This window comes from Cyanistes caeruleus, chromosome 11, assembly GCF_971803275.1.
Source record: "Cyanistes caeruleus chromosome 11, bCyaCae1.hap1.1, whole genome shotgun sequence".
Lineage (NCBI taxonomy): Eukaryota > Metazoa > Chordata > Aves > Passeriformes > Paridae > Cyanistes > Cyanistes caeruleus.
Genome location: NC_141711.1, coordinates 20,859,937 through 20,885,718, shown reverse-complemented (window position 1 = coordinate 20,885,718; position 25,782 = coordinate 20,859,937). Strand labels below are relative to the sequence as shown.

Here is a 25,782-nt window from a genome sequence, read left to right as displayed (position 1 = left end):
CTCTGCTTGTCAGCCCCTGCCTTGTTTCCCTGGGATCCCGCTGACTGTTCTAGCAGTCAATGATCTGGATTTTGCAGGAGCGTGTTTGCAAAGACGTGAATGCGAAAACTCTACAAGAACTGTTTGTGTGTGTCCCGTCTTTACTTTTTTCAATGTATTTGCTAGAAGGAAAGCATGGACCAAACTGACAAAATTCTTTAATGTGGGAAAAGCATTTGACTCCTGAGCTGAGTACTGTCGCAAGCTCTCCAGTCAGATACAAGGTAATCTTCCATTGAATTTCCCGGGTTTCCATTGAGTCAATGTAAAGAATGATCTTTCTAAGGAGCTTAATGCTAATTTTTCCACTTAATATGAAATGTCAAATTCATTAGATGGCTAGATGACAGGAGAATTGAGGTTGGGAGGCAGCTGCAGTGGTCCCCAGCTTTATCTCCTGTTCCCAACGGTGATCAGCACGGGCATGAAATCAGGTTCATCTCAGTTTACTGCAGAGAGGTCTTGAGGAAAACGTCGGTGCACCAAGAGCAGGTTTGGAATCTGTGCAGTGCAAGAGACTCTGCACAAGCTCTCTGGGCAACCAACTGCCAGGGGCAAGAGCCCTGGCATGGCCATGCCTGAACAGCACCTTTGTGCCTACAGTGCCACCATCGATGACTGCCCTGGGGCCTGGGATTGGACCCTGCACTTGCTGCAGGAGTCTCTGGCCTGGTTCCGTGCTGACCAAAGGCTTGGAACCATCTCAGAATCTCGGTTCCCAAGGGGGCGGCCTCAAGTGGCTGCCGGGCAACTGAGGCCATGGCTGCCTGAACCTTGGGAGCAAGATGCTGATGTCAGAGTGGCCATTGTGACACGTGCAACCAAAGCCCCAAAAGGGAAGGCTGGGCTCAGGCCGTGTGTCAGTGCGACCTGGCAACGGGAGGAGAAGGTAAGGCAGGGAAGCAGCTGCCCAGGGACCAGAGGGGCCCCACACCTCGGGCCTCTGGGCCTGTGCTGCAGGCTCACCTGCCTCTCCCTTCCCAGAATCAGCGCAGGAGCATCCAGAGGAGACCGCGGTGTTCCTGAACGCGACGACGGGAGCAGAAGGCGGACAGGAGCAGGGCTCACGCAGGGCTTACCAGGGAGTAGCACCCTCGTACCTCTGGGCCTGTTCTGCAAACTCCCATCACTCTTCTTTCTCCCGCAGAGAGAGACAGGACCAGCACCTGGCGGAGACAGCGGCGTTCCTGCACAGGAACTCAGCGCTGACAGCCGCCATGTGCGACAGGAAGCAGGAGGGCCCTGATGGCAGGGAGCCAGGTGAGGGCAAAGCAGCCCTCCCACAGCCTGGCCCAGGGGCTGTCAGGGTGGCCAGCATGGGGCCCAGAGCAGAGGCCGGGGCAGGCAGGAGCTGCTCAGCCAGGCCAGGGCTGGCAGCCTCCTTCCTCCTCAAGTGGGGCCCAGCTGGGCCAGGGGGCAGCTGTTGGGAGCCCCATGCCCGCAATGGCCGCTGCTCTCCAAGGCCTCCAGCCCTGCCCATCAGCCAGGCACGCAGGCAGGGACAGAGCAGCCCTTGGGGCCGATGCTGCGGGCTGAGAGCCCCACAGAGCTGCTCATGCCCGCTGCCATTGGCTCTGTCCCCTGCAGCATGCGTGTTGTGTCGCCGTGTAGAGGCTGACCCGGACATCTGCGGAAACAGAAAAGAGAAATACGGGCTCTGTGCCCACATGTTCTGCCTGGTGAGTGGCTCGGGGCACTCCACCCAGCATTGGAATGGGCAGTCCCTGCCACCCTGTCCTCATCAGCTCTTCCCATTTTCTGTAGTATTTTGCCACTCTTCTTTTTCGGCAACAAAATGAACGTGTTGGACTCCTGGGTTTTCTGCCTCGAGATATCCAACTTGCAGTCAGGCGGGCGGCACAGAAGGTGAGAGCCTGGCAAAAGAGCAGGGACATTTGTGCCAGGAGAGGCTGGCCAGAGCTTATCCCAGACCCCCAGCAAGAAAGGCCAGCCATGCAGCCGGCTGTGGGACAAAGTCTGGATCCCAGCAGCTCCGTGGAGCCTCTGGCACAGGAGCTTCCCTCACCAGCTGGCTCTGAGGGCTGAGAGCCAGCAGCGGCCCTATCCTGCGCCCTGCCCGGAGCCCGAGGCTGCCGCTGATGGGGCTGCCTGGCTCATTCCAGCACTGCTGCGTCTGTGGCCAGAGCGGGGCCACCATCATGTGTTGCGAGGAAGGCTGCGACAGATGGTTCCACCTGCCCTGTGCCAAGGAGGGCGGCTGTGTCAATCTGTACATTGCCCCATTCAGGTAGCCCCTCTCCCCTCCTGGCCACCCCCAGGGAAGGACCAAGTCTTTCTCATTATGCCCATCCCTTTGCCCCCAGGTCCTTCTGCCCTGAGCACCGTCCAGAGCAGGACGTGCAGGTGACTCCAGAGCCGGGCACCGAATGCCCCATCTGCATGGAGCCAGTGGAGGACAGAATGACCTACAAGACCATCGTGTGCCCGGCGTGCAAAAGAGCCTGGTTCCACAGGGACTGCCTCCAGGTGGGAGCCATGCCCTCAGGCCTGGGACACAGCAGGTGCTCAGCAGCACCGGGGCCTGGCTCACACTGCTTCTGTTTGCCCTGCAGGGACAGGCCATGCGCGCTGGTCTTTTTTCCTTCTGCTGCCCCCTCTGCAGAGACCGTGAGACATTCCTTGTTGAACTGTTTGTCATGGGAATTCGCATCCCCATCAGGTTGGTGTCCTTCTGCGGGGCTCACAAGGCAGGAGGGTGCAAGTGCTGTGCTGTGCCAGGCCCTGCCCCAGAAGTCCAGACCCTGCCCCATCCAGGGAGTTTGGACTTCCGCTTCTCACGGGACTTGGAAAAGCATTGGAGGAAGAGCAGGGACACCCTGTTACCTCCATGGGGTCAGGGCAGCAGAAACACATCAGCTTTTCCTTTCTCCATTAGAGACCCAACATGGGAGGACAATGACGCCTTTGCAGATCTAGGAGAGAGGCACAACACGTGCAATGCCAGGGAATGCCTTTACCCAGGAGGCAGGGAGGAGGCAGAGGAAGAGGGGTGAGTTGGGAAGCTGCACCCGGGGCTCTGCAGGGAACCTGTGTCTCGGGAAGGGATCAAAGCGGAAAGAGCCAGAGGAGCTCGGCTGCACAATCCCATGCTGGGACACTTTGTCTTCAGAGCCATCAACCCGTTTGCTTCTGCAGGCCCTGGAAGCTGCTCCTGTGCTCCTCCTGTGCTGCCGAGGGCACCCACAGGCGCTGCTCTGGCCTGACAGTGAGGACAACCCACTGGGAGTGTGACAGCTGTGCTGGTCTTGGCACGGGTATGAGGCAAAGCAGGCGGGTGTCCCTGGGCTGGGGCCAGTGCCCAGGCTGGGCACGGCAAAGCGCATGGGCTCCTGGAGGGCTGGGGGCAGTGCTCTGGTCGGGCATGGCCTGGTCCATGCCTGGCAGGCCTCTGACATTCCTGTTTGGCCTTACAGCCCCCAGGGATGAGCCGGAGCTCAATGGCCCCAGCCTGACCAGACAGTCAGGACTGGAGCCTGCTCATGGCCTGTCAGAATCTGAGGCCATCAGGCCAAGCTCCAGCAGCGCAGTGCCATCGCGTCTGGCTCCCCAGTCTCCAACTCCAGGGACCAGCAGTCACAGAAGCCTCCGGTGTCCAGCTTCTTCCTTGGCAGACACCGGCAGCCCACGCACAGCAAGGGCAAGATCCAGCAGCTGGACGGGCCCTGAGAACAGGGTCCATTCCAGACATGCTGGGCCTGTCCGCAGGCGAAGCCGCTCTCACCAGCAAAGGCGGGCCTCAGATGGAGCCATCCGGTCACGGAGTCGCCATGACAGGAGCAGCAGGAGAACATCAAGTGCAGAGAGGCGCAGGCAAAGGGAGACACCATCGCGGGCTTCCCGCAGACACAGCCGCTCCCGGCAGCAAGCTCATGCCCAGAGTCCACCTGCCCGGTCGAGGAGTTGCCGAGACAGGCGCAGCAGGAGAACATCGAGGGCAGAGAGGCCCAGGCGAAGGGAGACATCCTCAGGGACGTCCCCCAGACGCAGCCGCTCCCGCCTGCAACGTCGAGCCTCAAATCAACCTGTCCAATCCAGGAGTCACCAGGACAGGAGCAGGAGGACAGCAGCAAGTGCTGAGACACCCAGGCGCAGGGGGACACCATCGGGGACGTCGCGCTGGAGCAACCACTCCCGCCAGCCACGTCGGGCCTCAACTCGGACCTCTATCAGCAGCACGTAGTGTCATCTTTTCTTTCTAGTCCTTCCGTTTGCTGCTGTAAGTGAAGGTGAGAAGGTCAGTACAGGGACCTTGAGATTTGCAGGTCTGTGGGAAAACCCGAATTAGCTCTTGGCATTTCTATGATTCTTGGTTTCTGTTACTGTGTATTGTTAAGGGAAAAGCCACTTAAGGACATAGCTAATTAAAAATGGACACTCATTGCTGCCTTTAGATAGATATTTCCCCACTGCTTACCCTTGAACGTGAACCAGTCCTTAATGGCTTGGATATGTTTAGGGAGACATGAAAAGCAAGGTGGCTCTTAGGGAAGCTGTCTTTGAAAAGGCCGTGTGCTGAGTTGCTATCCTTAAACCATCTCATTTCAGTAGAGCCTTCCTTCAGTGAAGCAGAAGAAGAAAGAAGAGAGTGAGACACTGCCTCAAGTGTCTGGAGAAATCGATTGTGACACTGCTGCTGATTTTAAAGACTTGATTGGACCTTCAAAAGGCAAACCGGAAAAGACCGTGGGAATAGCCTGGGACAAAGAGGATGCACAGGACTCTGCCCCAGACGAATGTCCGAGACCTTTACCTGAAAAAGACAGAACTCAGGAGTCGAGTGCGTTCAAGTTTTCCTTCTTTGGAGACACAGAGGAGTTGGGCATCAAAGAAGGTAACAGCAGAACCCTCCTAACGGAGCCATTTCTAAGGAACGGCTTCTGGCAGGCACTGTAGAGCAATATGGTGTAAAGAAGGTCATAATCCAGAGGATGATCAGCAGCAGAAGTCAGTACTTATGCTGAAGCATTTTGATCTTCATTGCTACTTGCCAAGGCTGTGGGAGATTAATGAGAGGTAACTCCTGCTTGCATCTCAGGAATTTTAAGAGGCACACCTTGAGAAGGCATTGGGATTTTTGCAGAGTGGTGAAAAAGCTTGTTGTCATGCCCTAAAGTTCTCAAACAGGGACAAAGGTGACACAGCAGTCATACCAAGTTACATGGAACGCAACAGGATTTTAAGGAAAATGGGTGTTAAGGCAGAGGGAGGAGCAAAATCCTGGAGTTGACCCCAAGCTCCATGAACATTCTGTTAGTTACCAAATTCTATTCCTGGACCTTCAGAAAAGTGAAACTGAATGACACTGAAGGATCATTGGGGTGTCCTAAGCTCAGATAAAATAAGGCCTTATGAAATGAAGATGAAGGAATATTTAATCAAGTCACAGTCAGGTAGGAATGAAAGGAAGCCGTGCCAAGTTATCCAAAATATTAACAAAGAACAACACAAAGCAACAAGCCCCCCACACTTGTGCTGAATTCAGAAGCTATTCACTGTCTTCTGGATGTGATGATAAATGTTGAAGAATACATAGGAGATGCCTTGAACAAAGTGGAAAATCCTGGAGCAGAGCTACAGCTCAGAAAATCAGGGAGGAGAAGATTCTGTCCGTCCTAAATCTGTCTTCTCCAGTGTACATATTTCACTTGAAAGAAGGAATTTTTCCTGGCAAGCAGAGAAATAATCTGGTTTTGGCTTGCTTTCTCTTTTGGTGCTGGTTTTGCAGAGCCTCACGTACTTGGAACAATAAAACCGGAAAACTTCCGGTGGCAAGAGGATTCACATTTCCAAGACATCACTTCTGAGGGCGCTGATGAGCCTGAGATGTCAGAAATTGAAAAGCACCAAGAAAGGCAAGTTCCATTTGTATTTGTTGTCTACTTGGCTGTAGTAGTTGGATGCTGTGGGAATATGAATGGCAGCACTGAAGGAAATGGGAAACTGACACTGCACACCTCTGAGCAAGGAAAGTCATCTTGGAAAAGCATTGGTGCTGTGTGGAGTCCAGAGTCCCAGCAGCCCATTGGATGTGAAGTTGAATGTGAAGAGAGAGAAGATGAGCACAAGAAATTGACTGGGTTGTTTTGGTTTGGCCAACCCCAAACTGAGTTTTGCCAAAAGGCAAAGACACAGTCAGTTTTCTTGTAAAAAGTGGGGTTTTTTAATAGAAGGCTTTATTTGCATACTATGCAGTAAAGCTCTTCCGTGTACCATTTCTCTGAGGCACTACAGCTCTAACTCATGCTCATGGGATTTGATAGGACCTTTTAGGATGCTAAAACCCCTTTGTACTTTTCTAGGGTTTTTTCTCTACCACACACAGAAAGTGCTAGAATTTTCTTCTTCTCCATAGATGATGAATGCCTAAGAGGTACAACACAACTTGTTCAGCCCCTTTTGTATATTTTTCCCTTTTAAACCCTTACTGGACTTGAGTAAGGAGGAAAAAATGCTGCCTGGTTATGAATGCTCTGTAGTCAAAATTTGCCATCCTTTCTTGTGGTCAAAGTTGTGGTGGATCCCATGAGAGAGTCCTGGTAAAAAATAAAGGCTGAGCAGCTTTCTGTCTTTCCTTTCTTTCAGATAATTGCCTCATAGCTATAGGAACTTTTAGAGCTTAGCAAAAATATAGTCACTAGACAGGTTACTGAGACATTTAGGATCCTTTCAGGTAGGTCTATCACCTTTAACTTTTTCCTGTCTTTCTGGTGTTAATCTGAGGAATGCCGAGTGCTCTTGTCAGTGACATGTGCGTGCGGTTCTTCATCCTAATGAATCTGGGGCTTTCTCTTCTGAACCCAATGAATTTTCGATTTAAAAACAAAGACAACAACAACAAAAGAAAACATACACAGCCTCGAAAAATTACACAGGCTGCCAAAAAAATTGCTTGTTCTATTTTGTAGAATATAGTCTCAAGTCAGGCTTAAATGACGTTTGTTTCTTGAGACTTGTTAGATAACGCGGATGAAATGTATGGCTGTGTTCATACAGTTACTGCCCTGCAATCTTCCAGCCCGTCTGATTTACAGGGTGTGTTAGAATGGAGATCTCAGCCCTTGCCAGGCAGCACTTCTGGGGCCAGCTGTGGGATCCTGCTGCTGAGCATTTAATGCAAGAGCTGCTGTTTCACTGCAATTTAGATTTCAGCATGTTCAGGGAGACAGCTGCTGCCTTTCATTTTTCTTAGTACACCAGGCTGCAGTAGGGAACATTTCTGCTGAAGCCGACATGTGGTGGGGGGCAAGAGAATAGGAGGGACGTGAAGAATAGAGCTTCTGACTTGACTGTTGTGTTGTTCATTCATGATTGTTGGGAGCAGCAGCAGAATCAGAAGGGTTGAACCCTATTGATTGGTGTTGTGTTTTGTTTTGTGCACAGGGCCCAGAGTTACTTTGTAGATCTGTAGAGCTCAGTGAAGAAAAAGTGGGTTGGGAAGACAGATGTAGATTATTGTTTGAGGTGAGTATGGAACATCTGTTCCCTGGTAACTGTGGCTGAATGCTGAGCATGGGGAGGGAACACGGCTATGGATGTGCATGCAAAATTAATTCAGGACCTCCAGAAGAGCCTGAAACTTTGTAACTGTCAGGGAACAAAAGGTTGTTAGTATACTGGTGTGTGTAACATGATGATGTGATGTCCAGCCAGGTAAACCACTGCATCTCTGTATGTTACAGGAGCAGCTAGCTAACTAGATGTAAGGGAAGTGTTTAAGAGAAACAGTGAATTTAGAGACTTCTGCAAGTAGTGGATTCAAAAACTTCTCCTAGGAATATGTTAGATTTTCATTAATTTCTGGATCGTCTAAGGAAGCATAAGAATTCCAAACGGAAACTGAACCCAAACTAATAAACCCTTTCTTGAAAAGAATCCTGTCCTATTTGTTCCTTGAAGAAGTTGCCAAACAACCTTACCTTTTAAATCCTTCCAAGGATCTAACAAGAAACAATACTGGCAAACCCGCTTAGGCAGTGTTTCTGAGCTGGCGCTGATGCTCTCGGGTTCCGGGGAGCCACGGGAAGGCTCCAGTCCAGACTGTCCGGTCAGGCTGGGGCCATTGAGCTCCGGCTCAGCCCTGGAGGCTGTGAGGGCAATCAGCAATGTCAAAGGCCTCCCAGGCCTGGGCCAGGCTGGGCCGGAGCAGTGCCCCCAGCCCTCCAGGAGCCTACGGGCTCTGCCAAGACCAAAAGGGGGCTTGGCCTGACAGCCGTGCCCAGAGCAACAGAGCTGTCACACTCTGCGCTGGTTCTGGTCGCTGTCAGGCACGAGCAACACCTGTGGGTGCCCTGGGCAATGCAGGAGCAGCACAGGGGCACTTGCCAGGGCCTGGGGCAATGCAGGGGTTGGCCTTTACAGGACAACACAGCATGCATGCTGCAGGGGACAGAGGCAATGGCAGTGGGCATGAGCAGCTCTGTGGGGCTCTCAGCCCGCAGCATCGGCCCCAAGGGCTGCTCTGTCCCTGCCTGCGTGCCTGGCTGATGGGCAGGACTGGAGGCCTTGGAGAGCAGCGGCCATTGCGGGCACGGGGCTCCCAACAGCTGCCCCCTGGCCCAGCTGGGCTCCACTTGAGGAGGAAGGAGGCTGCCAGCCCTGGCCTGGCTGAGCAGCTCCTGCCTGCCCCGGCCTCTGCTCTGGGCCCCATGCTGGCCACCCCGACAGCCCCTGGGCCAGGCTGTGGGAGGGCTGCTTTGCCCTCACCTGGCTCCCTGCCATCAGGGCCCTCCTGCTCCCTGTCGCACATGATTCTGGTCAGTGGTGAGTCCCTGTGCAGGAACACCATGGTGTCCTCCACGTGCAAGTCCTCTCCCTCCATGGCAGAAAGGAAGAATGCTCGACTAACTACAGAACTGCTACATAGCAGCATACTTCTCTTAATACTTACTCATGGTTTCCCTGGAATCAAAGCACTCAGCTCTCTTTACCTGGGGTATTTGAGGGGCAACTGTATCAAATCCCAGCATTACATTGTTAGAACTGCACATAGGAATAGCTGACTGCTTGGTAAAGAGTTTAACATACTTGCAAAATTATGAAGGTGGCCCTTTTTAATGTTGGTTACACTTGGGAGGTTTTCCCTTTGCTGGAAGGAGCTGTTTCCCCAGTGATCAGGCCCAGCATGTCTATAACTCTGCTGAGGCCGCTAAGTACTACTACTAATACTGCTACTACTACAACTACTATAACTACAACAGGCACTGCTCATGGTGCCCATGGCCTGGGGAGCTGCTGTATGTTGACCCTGCTATTGCCTCACTCTGTGTGCTGCAGCTGCTGCTCTCCAGAGAGCAAGATGGCAGCGACTCTTGGTATGCTTCATGTTGGGGGCTCCTGCGGTTGCTGGCCCCTGGAGGTGGAGCGTGCAGAGGCAGATTCTGATGGCCTCAGGTTCTGCGTAACCACAGGAAGGCTCCAGCCCTGAGTGTCTGGTCAGGCTGGGGACATTGAACTCTGGCTCACAAGTGCAGGCTCTAAGGCCGAGCAGGATGGCCAAGGGCTCCCCAGGCCTCGGCCAGGCCCGAGCAGTGCCCCCAGCCCCCAGGGAGCAGACAGGCTCTGCCAAGCCCAGCCTGGGCACTGCCTCCAGCCCAGGGGCACCCGGCTCTTTGGCCTTATACCCGTGCCGATACCAGCACAGCTGTCACACTCCCATGTGCCACAGTTTTCCCTGCAGCACGTGAGGGTGGCCCTGCTCTGGCCACAGACGCAGCAGTGCCTGGAATGAGCCAAGCAGCCCCATCAGCGGCAGCCTCGAGGCCTCCCCAAGCGGCCCAAGGGCTGAGGGCAGGGCGCAGGATGGGGCTGCTGCTGGCTCTCAGCCCTCAGAGCCAGCTGGTGGAGGAGGCTCCTGTGCCAGAGGCTCCACAGAGCTGCTGGGAGCCAGACTTTGTCCCACAGCCAGCTGCATGGTTGGCCTTTCTTTCTGGGGGTCTGGCCTCTACTTTGGAGGGCAGTGGAATGCTGGACTGGAGGCCCAATGTGCCTGGTGGAACATTGGGATGCATTGAGACACGTTGGGAGATGGATAACACATCGGGGGATGACCAGGATGTGTCATCCTGCGATGGTGTCTCCCTACACCTCAGCCAGTGCTCCGGGATCTCTGCTCATCCCTGCTGTTCCAGCTGACTGTTCCTCAGAGCCCTGCAGGAGCACCGGGACTGCCCGCCCGAGGGGGTTTGTGAAGCAAAGCCTCTCCTCCATCCCTTCCCGTCTCGGCCAAGAAAGCTGCCACGGGGTCCCTGGTTCTGTTTTCTTGCTAATGCTGTAGTTATTGTTGTTTGTTTGCCTTGTTATAAATACTAGTAAAGAACTGTTATTCCTATCCCCAGATCTCTGCCTGAGAGGCCCCTTGATTTCAGTATTATAATAATTTGGAGGGAGGAGGTCTACATTTTTTTATTCCAAGGGAGGCTCCTGCCCTCCCTAGCAGACACCTGTCTTCTAAAACCGAGACACCAAGGGCAAATGGGGAGGCCTTACCAAGGGTAGAAGATGGAGACGCTGACTCAGTTGGGCTTAAGAAAGAAAACAGAAAACCTGATAAAGACAAGAGTAAATCAGAAAGGCTCACGAAAACAAGAAACTAAGAGCGCAGACAGACGCCCATCTGGCCCTTTTGTCATCTTACCCTGAAAGGTAGGAAGGTCAAGATGCATTCCTTTCTCCCTTCCAGGACCACTACTCATAAAAAGACCACCGACTTATTTCAAAGAACAAACCAGGCGTGCTTAATTTCCTTTTTCCTCATTAACATGAGAAATGGAGAGTGGGTGGTAACTGAGTTATGAATATGTATTTGTATTCAATACTTTTGTAAATCAAAGCCTTTTACCATTTGTACTCAGGGCTGCGTGCACATTAGGGATGACCCAGCACCAGTCCAGCGCTAATTAAACATATCCTTTCTAATTAAAATAATTAGAGAGTTTTTGTCTATCCAGTTGGATATTGATACTAGATCATATCCATATTTTGGTAAATCCCCTGATACCTACGATTCCCCTCTAATGTATAACCCTCCCTCTTCATTTTTAATTCTTAGGAATTTATGGTTTTTCCCCATTGTCTCTTTCATCTTTCAATATCCAATTTCATTTATCAGCAAACCTACAATTTGTTTGTAAAGGCAAATATCTTTTTTCCATTCATCGGTCAGTGGAATCTTTCCCATTGATTCTTTTATCTCTCAGTGCTAGTTTTACCTACCAGCAGACCCACAGCTTATTTGTAAAGACAAATCTGTTATTCCTCTCAATCCTGTTCCTTTTATTTTTTTAATAATTGTCTTTCCAAACTTTAGTTATCGTTGACTTAATTCCTTGTTCCTGGGTCTTTTTTGATTTTGCAATTATTTGCAGTGACATCAATTTCTGTCCTTTTGCAGCCATCTCTGGATCAGTAGGCATAGCTAATACTTGCATCTCTTTGATCACACGTTGAATAATTTGTACTAAGCAAGGGATGATGCATGGTAAAAAGGTTAGAGTTGCTGCAGCACAAAAAAGCATTTGTTTAATCTATAGCTCATGAGGTAACCATGGAAACATGTCCCATTCTCCTGTATATGCTTCCTGTTGTATTTAGACAATAAATGCCTCTTTCAGAAGAATGAAGCTGTCATGGATTTCTTTCTTCATCCCAAAATCTTGTTTCTATTATGGACTTCATCCAGGGTGCTAACCCACTATTAAGGTTTGACTGGGCTGGCCACCTATGGCCAGTTTTCAGATTCCCCTGGGCCTCTGCAGACCCAACAATTGCTAAGGTTAAAGGTTTCTGCTACTTCTTCTCCTAAGGTTAAAAAATTATTTTCCCAATTTTAGCCCCAGCCTGACAGTATAAAGGTAAGATTATTAAGAGAAACATTCTAATGGTGTCATCTAATTTCCCCACCTAATTTTCACTTTCATGTTGTCTCCTGCACCACCTGTGGTGAGGGAAGGCACAGAAACAGCTTAACATAAAGAAAGCCATGACAGCCAGGATTGGCCTCTAATGACTGGAGGTTGGAGAGAAGGGATGCCCACACAAACTATTTCAGCAGGCAGTCTGTGGGGAGGCACTCGGGGCTCCCCCCGATGTCGACGCACTGGCTCCTGCTCTGGTCCACTTCTGTGGAGTGTCAGTCACAGCTTCCCATCCTTCTCCTCCAGCTGAGATGTCCAAATCTCCGAGGCTTCAGAGATCTTGACCCGAGTGCGATGGGTCCACCTGTGTCCAGCTCTCTTGACAGCTGTTTCTGTGGTCAGCAACACTTGGAAAGGTCCAAGCCACTTAACCACCAGTGGTGCTTCTTTCCACTCCTTAACTAGGACCCGGTCTCCTGGCTGGATGTTGTGAACAGCAAAGTCCAAAGGCAAGGTCTGTGCCAGCTGAGTTTCCTGTTGAAGAGATTTCACAAGAGTCAGTATCTGGGCCACAAATTGTTTTAAATATACATCACTTATCTTTAGCCCTGCCCCAGGCGGAGAATTACAAGGATAAGGATTTCCAAACATCAATTCAAAGGGAGATAGTTGAATATCCCCCCTGGGTCTGGCCCTTATTTGTCGCTCTATTGGGAACCACGAGAAGAACAACACAGACTCTCTTGTGGAGTCGAACTGGAGAATTTCTCTCAGTTCATTATCTCAGGTCTTCTTTATAGACCGATAGGTGAAAAGTACAGAAAGGAAAACTCTTATTGGTTAGTAAACTAACACATTACCATCATTTCTTAGTGGAGTTCACCACCCCTCAACCTTGTCTTGCAAGAAAACAAGGAACAGACACACAACACCTGCAAGGCTGTCTTCTATCTCTAAGGATTGTTTGAATTCCTCTTTATGAATTCCCAGGCCACTTTCCCAGGCAAGACTGAGAAAGGTATGTGGCCTGCTATTCCACAGGCACTATGCTCCCTGCTTCACTGTTAGCATCCATACTTACTCTTGCAAAAGCCAGTGGCAAGAGCTGTACCCACTGCATCTTAGTTTCTATCACCAGCTTCAGAATATGTTTCTTCATTTCCCCATTCATCTGTTCAACTTGGCCCGAACTCTGGGGGTGCCAGGGGGTTCCATTGTATCCCTAAAGCAGTCATTACTCCTTTAAGAAATTTTCCTGTAAAATGAGTGCCCCTATCTGAGTCTGTTGCCTCCACAGTCCCATAGCTTGGAATTATTTGTTCCAAAAATACTTTAATAACTGGTCTTGTAGTTGCTGAAATGTCTGGAAACGCTTCTGGTCACCCTGTTAACAGTCATACTATTACCAGAAGATATTTAAATCTTGCCACTCGAGGCATTTCAGTAAAATCTACCTGGCATCTCTGGAAGGGATGTACAGGCCAAGGCCTCCCTCCCCTGGCAAGTTTCATTGTAACTCTATTACTGTTTTTAGCACAAATCAAATGCCCCTCAATAGCTCGCTTTGCCAGAGTAAAAAGACCCACAGCAGCGTACATTTTGAGGAAGGCTTCTGCTATTCCTTGGGAGCCCCAATGACTTCCTTCATGAAGTTGTTTTAACAACTGTAAAGCTAGAGCTTTTGGTATCCACTGCTTACTATCCCTTGTAAACCAATTACCCCCTCTTTCCTCTGCCCCACTCTCTTTAACTATCTCAAGTTCCTCTGGTGGAAAAGACAGCTTCTCTGGCAGCGGTGTATGGATGCTAACTGTGAGCAAAAGCAGGGAGCACAGTGCCTGTGGAAAAGCAGGCCGCATAACTTTCTCAGTCTCGCCTGAGAAAAGTGGCCTGGGAAATCGTAACGGGGAATTCAAACAACCCTCAGAGATAGAAGACAGCCTTGCAGATGCTGTTTGTCTGTTCCTTGTTATCTTGCAAGAGAAGGTTGAGGGGTGGTGTACCGCACTGACCAATAATGGTGATGTGTTAGTTTACTAACTAATAAGAGTTGTACCTGTCTGTACTTTCATGTATTGGTCTATAAAAGAAGATCTGAGGTAATAAACCTCGCTCTCCTGTTCAATGCACAAGAGAGTCTGTGTCGTTCTTCTCGTTGTTCCCAATAGAGGGACAGAGGTGTATTGAGAGACTGCCAGCTATTCACGGCTCTTCACAGAAGGAAAAGTGAACACTGTTTATTTCTATCTTTAGCACACCTTTTATAGGGTTCTACAGGGTCTGCAGGCTAAGCAAGTTACCATTGGCTAATACACACAGGTTTACATTTTTCCTCCTGTACACAAGGATATTGTTTTGCTTTACTCTCTCTTCTGCAGGAAAGGTTCAAGGACTTTAGCCTTTAATATCACGACTTATTCCAGAGGCTGGTTTGTGCAGACAGGCCTTTCATGCCCACCTTCTGTTAGAATATTATCTACAGTTCCCTGATTCTCTTTTTGCACAAACCAGGCTTTGGATGTGACTTGTTCTACATTTTTGCCAAGACAAGATAACATACAACTTAAAACCACCATCCCAATTACATTATAAGTAAAATCCATCCCCCTTCTAGCACAAGAGGCCTCAGCCATCCGGTGATGCCCCAGCTGGCGAACCAACTTCCAATGGGGTCACTATCTTCTTTCAGGGCATGTAACCCATCCTGTAGCTGTTGTAGTTGCTTATGGATGGAAACTGAATGATCACCAAGATTCAAGCAGCACATGCCTTCAAACTCCTCACAACCGTGGCCTTGTGCTAAGAGCAAAAAGTCAGTTGCAGCTCGATTTTTGCAATACTGCATGATGTACACTTCTCACATCAGCTGAAAGTTCACTTAACATTGTGGATGTTTAGTAGAATTCTTTTCTAGTCCGATAAGCGAGCCTTTTTAGAGTTGACAAGATTTTAGCAGCAGCTACTCCTGGAGTAAAGAAGGAGGTTGCCCATATTATTCCACAATCCCAAAAGTCAGGGTCTCTAACATCATTACATTGTAATTCATTCAGGCTTCACTTTGACCGTTTGATGTTTTTTATTTTATCAGCTACATTCAGCAATTGATGCAAGCTTGGATGGAACAAAGTCTTCCATGTGGACTAGCAGGAATTCCATTCCATGCTCTATCTCCACAGATTAGGAATATTGAACTAGGTAATCGCTTTGGTAATTGTCCTGTGAGATTGCACCATGAATAAAAGCTTTACTTTCAGTGTTAGTAACGAGATCCACTATAGGGTTAACTGGAGCTCAGTGTTGCATTACTTTGCTGGACTGGCTTTCTGTCAGGGGTTCAAACATTATTCATCCACCTGAGGTATTGGTGGAACCTAACAAGTCCAATTCTTCTGGGGGCTCTATGGTAACATTGAGAACTTTGATAATTTTTGCTTGCCAGCAGGCTTCAAGTTGTCTTAATGTGAAGCCAACAGTGCGATTGCACTCTTGCGACATTGCCAATTGATTCAGTCGAGTCTCGTTACTAACTAAACCTTTAAATGCTTGAGGATCCCATTCAGGGACTCCTGTGAGACAGGTGTGAAAAGGATCTCCAGGTGTGGCTAGGCTAAAACACATTGATTTTTTGGCCACTCAAGTGTGCTAGAGTGACCCATATGTTCTGTCACTTTTGGATGTCAGTTAGCAGACAGCTGGGACTATACACAGCACAATTACCATAAGCAGTGTGTTCCATGCAAATGCCACCATGCCTGCAGACTCACAATTAAGGCATTAATGTTAAATGAACTTTCAAATATGCTTATATTAACTCTTGAAGGGGGAATACTTATACTTTATACTAATATAACAATTACTATACAGGCTGGACTTTTCTTAATTCTATTAACACTTAATCTATATTAAATAAAAACATAACATGATCTCATTCTGTTCCTACAAAAAGGCAACTAAAAGTTTGATATGTACCTTTTAAACACAATATAACGATAACATGGATTCACTATAAAGACATTATAAAAATGTAACAAATACATCACAATTCTATGTCTTCTAGCTTTGAGAATAACTCACAATAACTGCAAATTTTACTAAAAATACTTCTTCATAACAGGAATTTGCCTAGTATATGCTTAAGTTGGTTAGGATTTTAAAGTGCAGTTTTCTAGAGAAAAACCACAACAACACAGGATTTGGCAAGTTGCCATTCAGCTTTTGTAGCACTTTTCAGAAACATCAAGTCCAATTCTTAATTGAAATCCAAAATCCAAATTGGTATATATGCAGTTATATGTATTTTATATAACAAAATGACTCCCATTGAAATGACCTTATTAAAGTTGTGGACAAAGCAAACAAATGGGTAATAAATGCTTTAACTTAACTTTCTCTTGTATAGTAAAGTTCTGTGAACTAATTATTTCTTAAACCATAAATCTCTTTGGTAGATAACATTAATTGGAAGGTTGTTTTCTTAGGAGCTGTACATCATACCATATTTTAACCTTAGGTTTTAAAGCTAATTATTGCAAGGTAACTTCTGTTAATATTCACCTTTAACCCCTTCTTTTGAAAAGGGGCCTTTTTAAACTTTCAAAGAATCACAATAATTTCTCTAGTAAAACTCTTAAAACTGCAACTGCATAAACTCATAATTACTTGAAATTATCTCTATTACTATAAAATTATCTCTAAAAGGGTATATAAAAACATTTTAAAAATCCAATGAATCATGACTTTTTAACAAACTGGGTGCTAACCTGGTGCTTTTTCTTAGAGAGGGAGCAGGGGGGAAGGACTGCCCGCTCTGCTGCTGCTGCAGCTCTGCTGTTATCTTTCTTTGTCATCCCCGACATACCCTTGCAGAGAGGAAAAACAGAGAGAAGGAAAAAAACTCACAAAGTTAACTATAACACATACAGTTCTTTCTCTCAATTTCTCTCTTGTTGTTCACAGATAGAGGAAAAAGGGCACGATTTTACAAAAGCAGGCAATGTTACATGAAAAGTCTCTCAGGGCCAGGTGGTAACAATGGTGACCATTGCAGCTTATCAACTTTTAATTACTTAATTACTTAATTAATTACTTTAATTAATTATTTAATTAGTGATGAATTTCAAACTAGATATCATATAGTTAGATATGTAGAGTAAGATTGTAGTGTTAAGAGTGTGTCCAAAAGTGAAGCAAATAGTTCAGGACATATCACATCCTGCCGTAGCTGAACAGACTCTTCCCTGCTGCTTCAGTGTTTGATGCAGAGCTGCTTTCTCTTGATACCGCTGTACTTCGTTTGCACGTAGTGTCTGCTCAATCTGAGCTTGCAGCTGTTGCACGAGCTGTTTTATTTGTTGTTGCCTCCCTAATAGATCTTTTTTAGATGCACCATTACAATTGACTGATTCATCTGCTGCCGGTGGTTGCCTGTCTGTTGAATGTATCAACACGCCAAGGGGGGAGAGGGACGTCCTGCAGCTTTCCCCAGTGAACAGTAGATGGGGGCTGGCAATTGGGGCTTTGATTTCTGATGATGTGTGAGGCTGTGCCTGCCTGGGGCTGGCGCCATCTCCTTCCAGAGACGAGTCATTTCTACATCCACATCCGGCGGAGTAACTTCAGGTTTGGGCTCTGCTGCCACGGTCCTGCCTGCCCTGGCACACTCCTGAGCTTTTAAAATTTCCGATACGGTGCTACACTGCCTTCCTGTGAACCCCTTCGCTGGCCAAACGTGCCCAACCCCAAAGAAAGCTCCCAGACGGCTGACTGATGTGGCAGGAGGTGACTGTGGTGGCACGTGCGTTTCGGGATGTGCCATGGCTTCTACAGCGGCGGCTACGACTCTGGACTCTGCCTTCATATTCCTTAAGGTATTTAACACAATTTTCCATATCGAACTGAGTGCTATTACGTCTTTACTCTTTCCAGTGATTGCCATTTCCCACATCAGAGCCCTTCTATCCGTCCATTCCGCAACTGCAAAGAGCAGAGGGGGCACTGCCAAGTGCCCATGGTTTTAAGCCCACACAACGAGCTTTTCCAGGTCCTTTTCCTTGACTGCTTCACCTCGTTTAACGAGAATACTCAGAAGCAGTTTTTTTGCCGCTGCAAATTCAACCTCCATGCTGGCGGTGCACGGCGCGGGGAGGATCGCGCCCCCTCACTTATTCCTCCGCACTCGGTCTCCCCCAGCAACCTGAATTCCAATTCCACGTCTTACAGCACTGTTGCAGTGCATTGTTGTTCATTATATTTGATTCAATTACATTCTTTATTGTTAAATTCTACCACCCCCGCCATGTTAATACTTTGGTCCCAGTTGTGCCCTCCTACCCCATCTGCCAATCCACCCTGATATCTGCCCCTTGTTCCCGAATGTTCCCTGTTCCCCCTCCCATAAAGCTGTCAATCCTCCCTTGTGCCACTCCCCTTCCTGGACCACCCCCTTTGGAATTCCCCTATTCTTCCAAGCCCCATTGGCCCATGTGTGTTGCCGCTGAAGATGAATAGATCACACGGACACAGGTCGAGGTGTGGTGAGAAGAAAGAGAGAGTTTTCAGGGCAACACATGTGCCCCACTCTCCTCCCATTGTGTTCCCCATTGGTTTATGTATTATGTAACCCTGCCTTGTGCTCCTCCCCTAAGTCTTCCCTATTGGTTTATTATTTGTACACTCCCCTTGCTCCTCACCCACACATAAGTTGCTGTACCCTTGTATCTTTTGTCTTTCTTCCCTGGAACCTTCAAGAGAATAAATCCCTTTTGGAAACCACATGGAAGACCTCTCCCTCGTCCTTGCTCCTGCCCTCGACGCTGGACAGCCACTGCTGTAGAGCATCAGCCCTAAGCTGCCCTGCTTTCCAGGAGCAGCCCACTCTTGGCTCGGTGCCAGGAGCTGGCTGGGGAAAAATCCGGCTCCGTGTCACACCACCGCGTCTCACCGCGCACAGGTTGCCTGTCCGGTACCGATCCGAGGTAGCGTCTATCCGCGCTCAGATCCGCTCCACCAACGCCGAAGCCCCCCTGCCCGCAGGGTCCCGTTTGGAGCACCCGATATTGAGAGACCGCCAGCTTATTCACAACTCTTCACAGAAGTAAAGGTGAACACCGTTTATTTCTATCTTTAGCACACCTATTATAGGGTTTGCCAGGATCTGCGGGCTAAGCAAATTACTATTGGCTAATGCACATAGATTTACATTTTTTCTCTTATTGTCATGGGGTGACTTTACCTTTAAGATAGCTTCGGGAGCTGGGAAGAAGTTGAAGCTGCTGGAGGCTGATGGGAGTTTTTCCTCTGACCAATTATTGGTCATTTCTGAGAATTGGTGTTGGTTTTAACCATTCAGAAGTAAGATCAACTTGTGAACATCACCTTAAGATGTAAAGCCAGGGTTCTCTTGCTCTCTTTGGTTTCCTGATTCTGAAGAGGTAACAGGCTCTGTCTCGGCCTCCTCCCCCTCCCCCGTCCAGGCCGGACAAGGCTGCAAGGGCGGGGGGAAGAGAAACGGAGCCGGCCGGCCTGACTGGGTTTGCAGTTTCTGCTGCTGAACTGAAACCTGACACCATGAACATCTGCAGCTTTCCAAGACTTTGACTCTTTTACTACCTGGATGAGACTTACAGATTAATCCTTTTTCCCAGAGAGAGAGAAGGAGAGAGAGAAAGAGATAACATGAAGAAGACATCATAAAGCCATCAAAGACAGCGAAGAAAAGAGTTAAGTTTTAGATGAGGAAGAGAGAATAAGGAGATGCTTTAATTAAGCTGAAATATTTTTCTGTTAAAGCTATGGAGATGGACAATAGCGTCCTGAAAAAAAACTCCTTTAATTCATGACAGAGTATATTGGGAGGAATGGAATGTTCAAAGTGTGGATTTTGAGCAAAAGGTGGAGTAATTGTGATACAGTGAGGTGCTGGAACAGAGGGGGGAGAAGTAACAGTTGAAGATTTGGGGCCTTGAAGGGCAAAGAGAAAACTTCTGTTTCCAGGGAGGCTCACAGAGACAGATGAAGAGAACTTTTACCTCTGAATAACTCATCCTTAAAATGACATCCCTAGACTCATTGACCCATACACACCTCAGAGTGATGTGAAATGGGAGGAGAGAACTGATAGCAGATTTCAGGCAGCTGGCATCAGAGAAATAGAAAGCTATAACAGAAATAATTTTCTTGTGAGAAAGTCCATAGATTAGCAGAAGAAGACTTCTGTTTCTCTACAAAGGCTGATGAAAAGACTCTATCAGGAATTGGGACTGTTTTAAACACCAAAGTTCCAAAGTTTTTTGTCTCTATGTTGTCATGTAAACAAGGGAATTGTTGGGTAGTGGGAGAAAAAGGAGTTTTCTGGAGGTTATAGTTTGATTTTCTTATTCTTGTAGTTTTGTTAATAAGCTTTCTTTATTCATTTTAAGTTTTAAACATGTTTTGCTCTTGTTCTAATTCACATCTCACAGCAAGAGATAAGTAAGTTTTCTAGAGATTTTCTAGTTGCTGCTTTAAAACCACAACACTCATACACAAGGATATTGTTTTGCTTTACTCTCTCTTCAGCAGGAAGTCTTCAAGGACTTTAGCCTTTAATATCATGACTTACTTCAAAGACTGGTTTGTGCAGACAGGTCTTTACTAATATATAAAATATTATCTACAAGGGACAGCTCTCCAGCTGGGCCAAGCTGTGCCAGCAGCAGCTGCAGCCGTGCTGGGGAGCCTTGGCCGCTCTGGGCCCTGCTGTGCAGGAGGGTCTCTGTGTGCCAGCAGCAGCTGGGGGCCTCAGCCACCTTCTCTCTCCACAGGAACAGCTCTGTAGCTCCAGCATCGTGGCCAAGAATGTGTGACTCTCCCTCGCCCCTAGGAAGCCCAGAGACCCTCTGGTTTGGCAGCTCTCAGACATGGTCTCAGAAGCACCCTGGAAAGAAGAGCACCAGCACTCCCTGCCACCCCACAGCACCCCAGCTCGGCTGTGAAGTAGAAGCTCCACTGTGGGTACACTCAGGGGGTACAGCCAAGGCAATGAGGTCACATCAGTTTCTGGGGTCACAACAGGCTGAGGTCACAAGAGGCTGAGGTCACAGCAAGCTCTGAGGTCACAGCAGGTTCTGAGGTCCCAACAGGCTCTGGGGTCACTGCAGGCTGAATTCACAACAGTCTCTGGCATCACAACAGGCTCTGGGGTCAAAACAGGCTGAGGTCACAGCAGGCTCTGAGGTCACAACAGGCCAAGGTCACAGAAATCTCTTGGGTCACAGCACACTGAGGTGACAGCAGACTGAGGACATAGCAGGCTGAGATCACAGCAGGCTGAGGTCACAGTAGCCTCTGGGGTCACAGACAGCTCTGAAGTCACAGTAGCCTCTGGGGTCACAGACAGCTCTGAAGTCACAGTAGCCTCTGGGGTCACAGACAGCTCTGAGGTCACAGTAGCCTCTGGGGTCACAGACAGCTCTGAAGTCACAGTAGCCTCTGGGGTCACAGACGGCTCTGAGGTCACAGCAATCTCTGGGGTCACAACATGCTGAGGTCAGAACAGACTCTGAGCTCCCAGCATGCTGAGGTCACAGAAATCTCTTGGATCACAACAGGCCAAGGTCAGAGGAATCTCAGGGGTTACAACAAGCTGAGGTCACAGCAGGCTCTGGGGTCACAAGAGGCTGAAGCCAGGGCAAGCTCTTAGGTCACAAAAGGCTGAGATCACAGCAAGCTCTGGGATCACAGCAGGCTGAGGTCACAACAGGCTGAGGTGACAACAGCCTGAGATCACAGCAGGCTCTGGTGTCACAGCAGAATGAGGTCACTGCAGGCTCTGAGGTCACGTCAGACTGAGGTCACATCAGGCTGAGGTCACATCAGGCAGAATTCACAGCAGGTTCTGGTGTCACAACAGGCTCTGGGGTCACAGTAGGTTCTGAGGTCACAGCAGGCTCTGAGATCACAGCAGGCGGAGGACACAGCATGCTCTGGGGTCAGAACAGGCTGAGGTCACAGCAGGCTTTGGGTCACATCAGACTCTGGGGTCACAGCAGGCTGAGGTCACAGAAGGCTCTGTGGTCACAGAGGTCCCAGAGCCCCGCACTTGCACAGCACCACGAGGACCGAGCAGTCAGTCCTTGACCATGAATGTTGCGGCAGCTGCAGCAGCGGCAGCAGTGGTGCAGACATTGGGACAGCGGTGACAGGACAGTGGTAGCAGCAAGAGCTGTGGGACAGGCAGAGGGCAAGGCATCATGGCCCTTGCTCTGCACCTCTTCCTCCTGCTGCTCCTGGCAGGGGCCCTGCCTGACAGGGCTGCCCAGGCTGCTCCACAGCGAGCATGGCGAGCAGGTGAGCAGGCAGCCTGGTTCCCCTTTCCCCCAGACAGTGCTCCCTTCTCCCTGGGGAGATTGGGGATCCCTGCCCCTGTTTGGAGCTTTCTGTCGCTGGATCTAAGCTGAGTTGGTTCCTGTGTTGAATAAATGGTTTCCTGAGGAGAAGCACATCTCCTTGGAGTCCCATGCCTGTCACCAGCAAGTGCAGCCCCCCTGGACTTGATCATGCGGCTTCAGAGCATAACACTTCTCAAGAACTGTCTGCCCCCAGGACGTGCTCAACTCCTGCATGATAGACACAGTAGTGACACTGTTCACTGTGCCACTTGTGCTTAAATGCTGTTATTTTGGGGTCCAGAAAGTGTACAAGATCAGACAGTAATTTTTTGGGTTTTTTCCAGGGTTTTCTTAAAACTCTGCACACAGCACTGGTAGCCTGACGCATAGTCATGCTGCTGTGCACTTGTTTGTAGTCAATGGTAGTCCACAGAATTCTGCTGAGAGTTCTGCTGCTGCCCAGGCCTTTCATTGGCCTCCTAATTGCTGGGCCTTGTCCTGGGGAGCCCGCTCGGGCTGCAGCCAGTGCTGGCTGCCACTGAGGCTGCCTGGCCAAGAGCAGCCCCAGGAGCAGTGGGCAGAGGCAAAGCAAGGTGGGCAGGACAGAGAGTGGGAACGAGATTGCCCTTGAAAGGCAGAGGCGCTCTGGGGCCTGCTCCTGGCCAGGGACCCTGCCCAGAGCCATCCCCTGCTCGCTGGGGCCTTGAGGGGCAGCTCTCCAGCTGGGCCAAGCTGTGCCAGCAGCTGCAGCTGTGCTGGGGAGCCTTGGCCGCTCTGGGCCCTGCTGTGCAGGAGGGTCTCTGTGTGCCAGCAGCAGCTGGGGGCCTCAGCCACCTCTTCTCTCCACAGGAACAGCTCTGTAGCTCCAGCATTGTGGCCAAGAATGTGTGACTCTTCTTTGCCCCTAGGAAGCCCAGAGACCCTCTGGTTTGGCAGCTCTCAGACACAGTCTCAGAAGCAGGAGTCACCCTGGAAAGAAGAGCACCAGCACTCCCGGCCACCCCACAGCACCCCAGCTTGGCGGTGAAGTAGAAGGGTCACTGTGGGTACACTCAGGGGGTACAGCCAAGGCAATGAGGTCACATCAGGCTCTGGGGTCACAGCAAGCTCTGGGATCACAGCAGGCTGAGGTCACAGAAGGCTCTGAGGACACAACAGGCCAAGGTCAGAGGAATCTCAGGGGTTACAACAAGCTGAGGTCACAGCAGACTCTGGGGTCACAAGAGGCTGAAGTCATGGCAGCCTCCTAGGTCACAAAATGTTGAAGAATGGCTTGCTTCTCGAGGCCATAGCTCCCTAGAAGGCCTGCACAACCCTGACTTTGAGTTAGCATGAGTCCTTAGCAAAATATTGTGTCAAAGAAATAAAGAAGACTAATTGTTGATAAGACAATGAAGAATAGATGAGAATTTAGGATAAGAAATCTACTGAATGTATCTTGTGAATGTATCTTATGAAGTTTGTCAGGATGTGAATTCTGCAGAATGTATCCTCTATAACTGCTTAATGTATCTTAATAAGTTTCACTAAAATGTCTCTTATAGAGCTCAGGTGTTATGAGCTGGACCAATGAAATGTAGAAGTTAACACATGAAAAATAGCAATTATCCAATCATAATAGAATATAGATCGCATGTTACATGAGCAATCTAAATCCTCATGGAAGGCAGCCAGTAGGTGACATGATAATTACCACTTCAGGGGGAATGGAGATACAATCAGTCGAATCTCATAGTCGCTGGTCTGGAGTAATCAGGGATGTTATTTTAGAAGGACAATGAGAAGCTGCAGCTGCCTGTTCTCCACACACTATCCAGTACAGCAAGGAACTCTTGATAATGGCCAGCCTGGAGCACAATATACACCTTTTGAATGGAAATTAATGCAACAATTACAAAATAAAATTACTCAATATGGACTACATTCAGAGCCCTCTAAGCAAATGATTAATTATATTTTTGCACCTAATATTTTGTCACCTGACAATTGTATGGCCATAGCAAAACTATTACTCTGTCCCTCACAGTATGTACTAGGAGAGCGAGAATGGGAATCTGGCTGTAAGAGAATTATAAATACACCATGACAGCCAATTGATCCTCTTCATGGTGCCACTATCGATATGTTAATGAGCAAAGGTATCTATGCCTCAGCGGCACAGCAATTACAGTTTCCAGCAGATTTGCATAATGCATCTGCTGAGGAAACAAAGCAAGCCCTGTGGAGGATTCCAGCTGATAAAAGGACACCAAGCTACACCACTATCAAACAGGGAATGAATGAGTCTTTTGATCTCTTTTATTAACAGACTTGTCATTTCACTCCATCAGGCAGCAGACCTAACTCCTGAAGTACGAGAACAACTAACAAGGACTTTTGCATTTGAAAATGCAAATCCAAAAGCTAAAATGATACGAACTGCTCTCCCACACACAGCTGACTTGGGAACAATGTTAGAACGCATGGCCAATGCAGTGTATCAACAACAAGCTGCTTTTATGTCAGAGGCTGTGGCTACTGCTGTGAAAAAACAAAATGAAACAATGTTAAATGTAATAACCACCCAAAACTAAGCTTTTGCTGCAGCTTTAAAACCTCTTGTAAAAGGAGGACGCTCCCGACCGACAAATGTTTGCATTCGGTGTGGAAAAACTGGGCATTTATGAAAGCAATGTGTAGGCCATGTCTGGTGTAATAATTGCCAATCTAATACTCATGCTACCATGGCATGTCGGTGTTCGGGAAACGGGCGAAAGAGCGCGAAAGGCAGTCACGCATGGATAACAGCAACTGCCCCCGAGACCCAGAGCTATGCCCCGCAACCGCAGGGAGCCTGGGAATCGACTTGGAAACAGCAGTAGGAGTTACCCTTATTGATAATCGGCCACAAAAGATACCTACAACTTTCAAAGGTCCAATTCATTCCTCTAAACATGATGTAGGAGCATTATTGCTAGAACGTTCATTGGCAGGCTTAAAAAGTATCTTAGTGATACCAGGACTCATTGATGCAGATTACACGGGAGTTATTCAAATGGTTGCATATACACTGCATCCGCCTTTGTTTGTACCTCAAGGCAGTAAAATTGCACAAATAATTCCCTTTCAAAATCTTGTATCTGCAATGATGAAAGGATCCAAACCTATGTGACCCATGAGAGGAGATGCTAGCTTTGGTTCAACGGGACCAGTTGCATATCTAACACTACAAATGCATGATCGTCCTGTTCAAAAAATAACTATCATAAATGGAAAAGAACAAATAAATATACAAGCACTGTTAGTTACAGGTGCAGATATTACCATCATTTCTAACAAAATTTGGCCAAGCTATTGGCCATTGCAAACAACTGCAACTGCTGTGGATGGAGTTGGAGGAGTGTCTGCAGCTGCTTTAGTCACACCTGATCCTAACATTTGTGCTTGAAGGGAAAAAGGCCCGTGCAGTTGCAACAGTAATACCTTTGCCAGAATGAACATTTGCCCTCATTGGTCAAGAATGT

At 48.6% G+C, this 25,782-nt stretch overlaps 1 protein-coding gene and 1 long non-coding RNA gene across 5 annotated transcripts; both read left to right on the top strand.

The window, feature by feature from the left end:
- The first annotated feature begins 566 nt into the window (after positions 1-566).
- LOC147651098 (E3 ubiquitin-protein ligase PHF7-like) lies at positions 567-7,932 on the top strand. Of its 4 annotated transcripts, none has more exons than XM_086846405.1 (16): positions 567-928; positions 1,024-1,299; positions 1,627-1,718; positions 1,804-1,905; positions 2,163-2,287; positions 2,364-2,526; positions 2,613-2,719; positions 2,936-3,049; positions 3,196-3,314; positions 3,474-4,286; positions 4,609-4,891; positions 5,786-5,912; positions 6,360-6,430; positions 6,643-6,730; positions 7,441-7,521; positions 7,740-7,932. In XM_086846405.1, the coding sequence occupies exons 2-10, from the start codon at positions 1,257-1,259 to the stop codon at positions 4,238-4,240; spliced, it is 1,632 nt and encodes a 543-aa protein (XP_086702531.1). In that variant the 5' UTR covers positions 567-928; positions 1,024-1,256; the 3' UTR covers positions 4,241-4,286; positions 4,609-4,891; positions 5,786-5,912; positions 6,360-6,430; positions 6,643-6,730; positions 7,441-7,521; positions 7,740-7,932. The 4 variants fall into 4 exon arrangements, with proteins under 4 accessions (XP_086702531.1, XP_086702529.1, XP_086702532.1 ...); XM_086846403.1 differs by having other exon boundaries at positions 4,606-4,891; XM_086846406.1 differs by having other exon boundaries at positions 3,474-4,294.
- A 10,651-nt stretch (positions 7,933-18,583) lies between these two features.
- Positions 18,584-25,546, top strand: LOC147651097 (uncharacterized). The gene is made up of 3 exons (XR_015275073.1): positions 18,584-19,011; positions 20,714-21,337; positions 21,411-25,546. It is a non-coding gene; the product is annotated as an uncharacterized LOC147651097 (long non-coding RNA).
- The last annotated feature ends 236 nt before the right edge of the window (positions 25,547-25,782 follow it).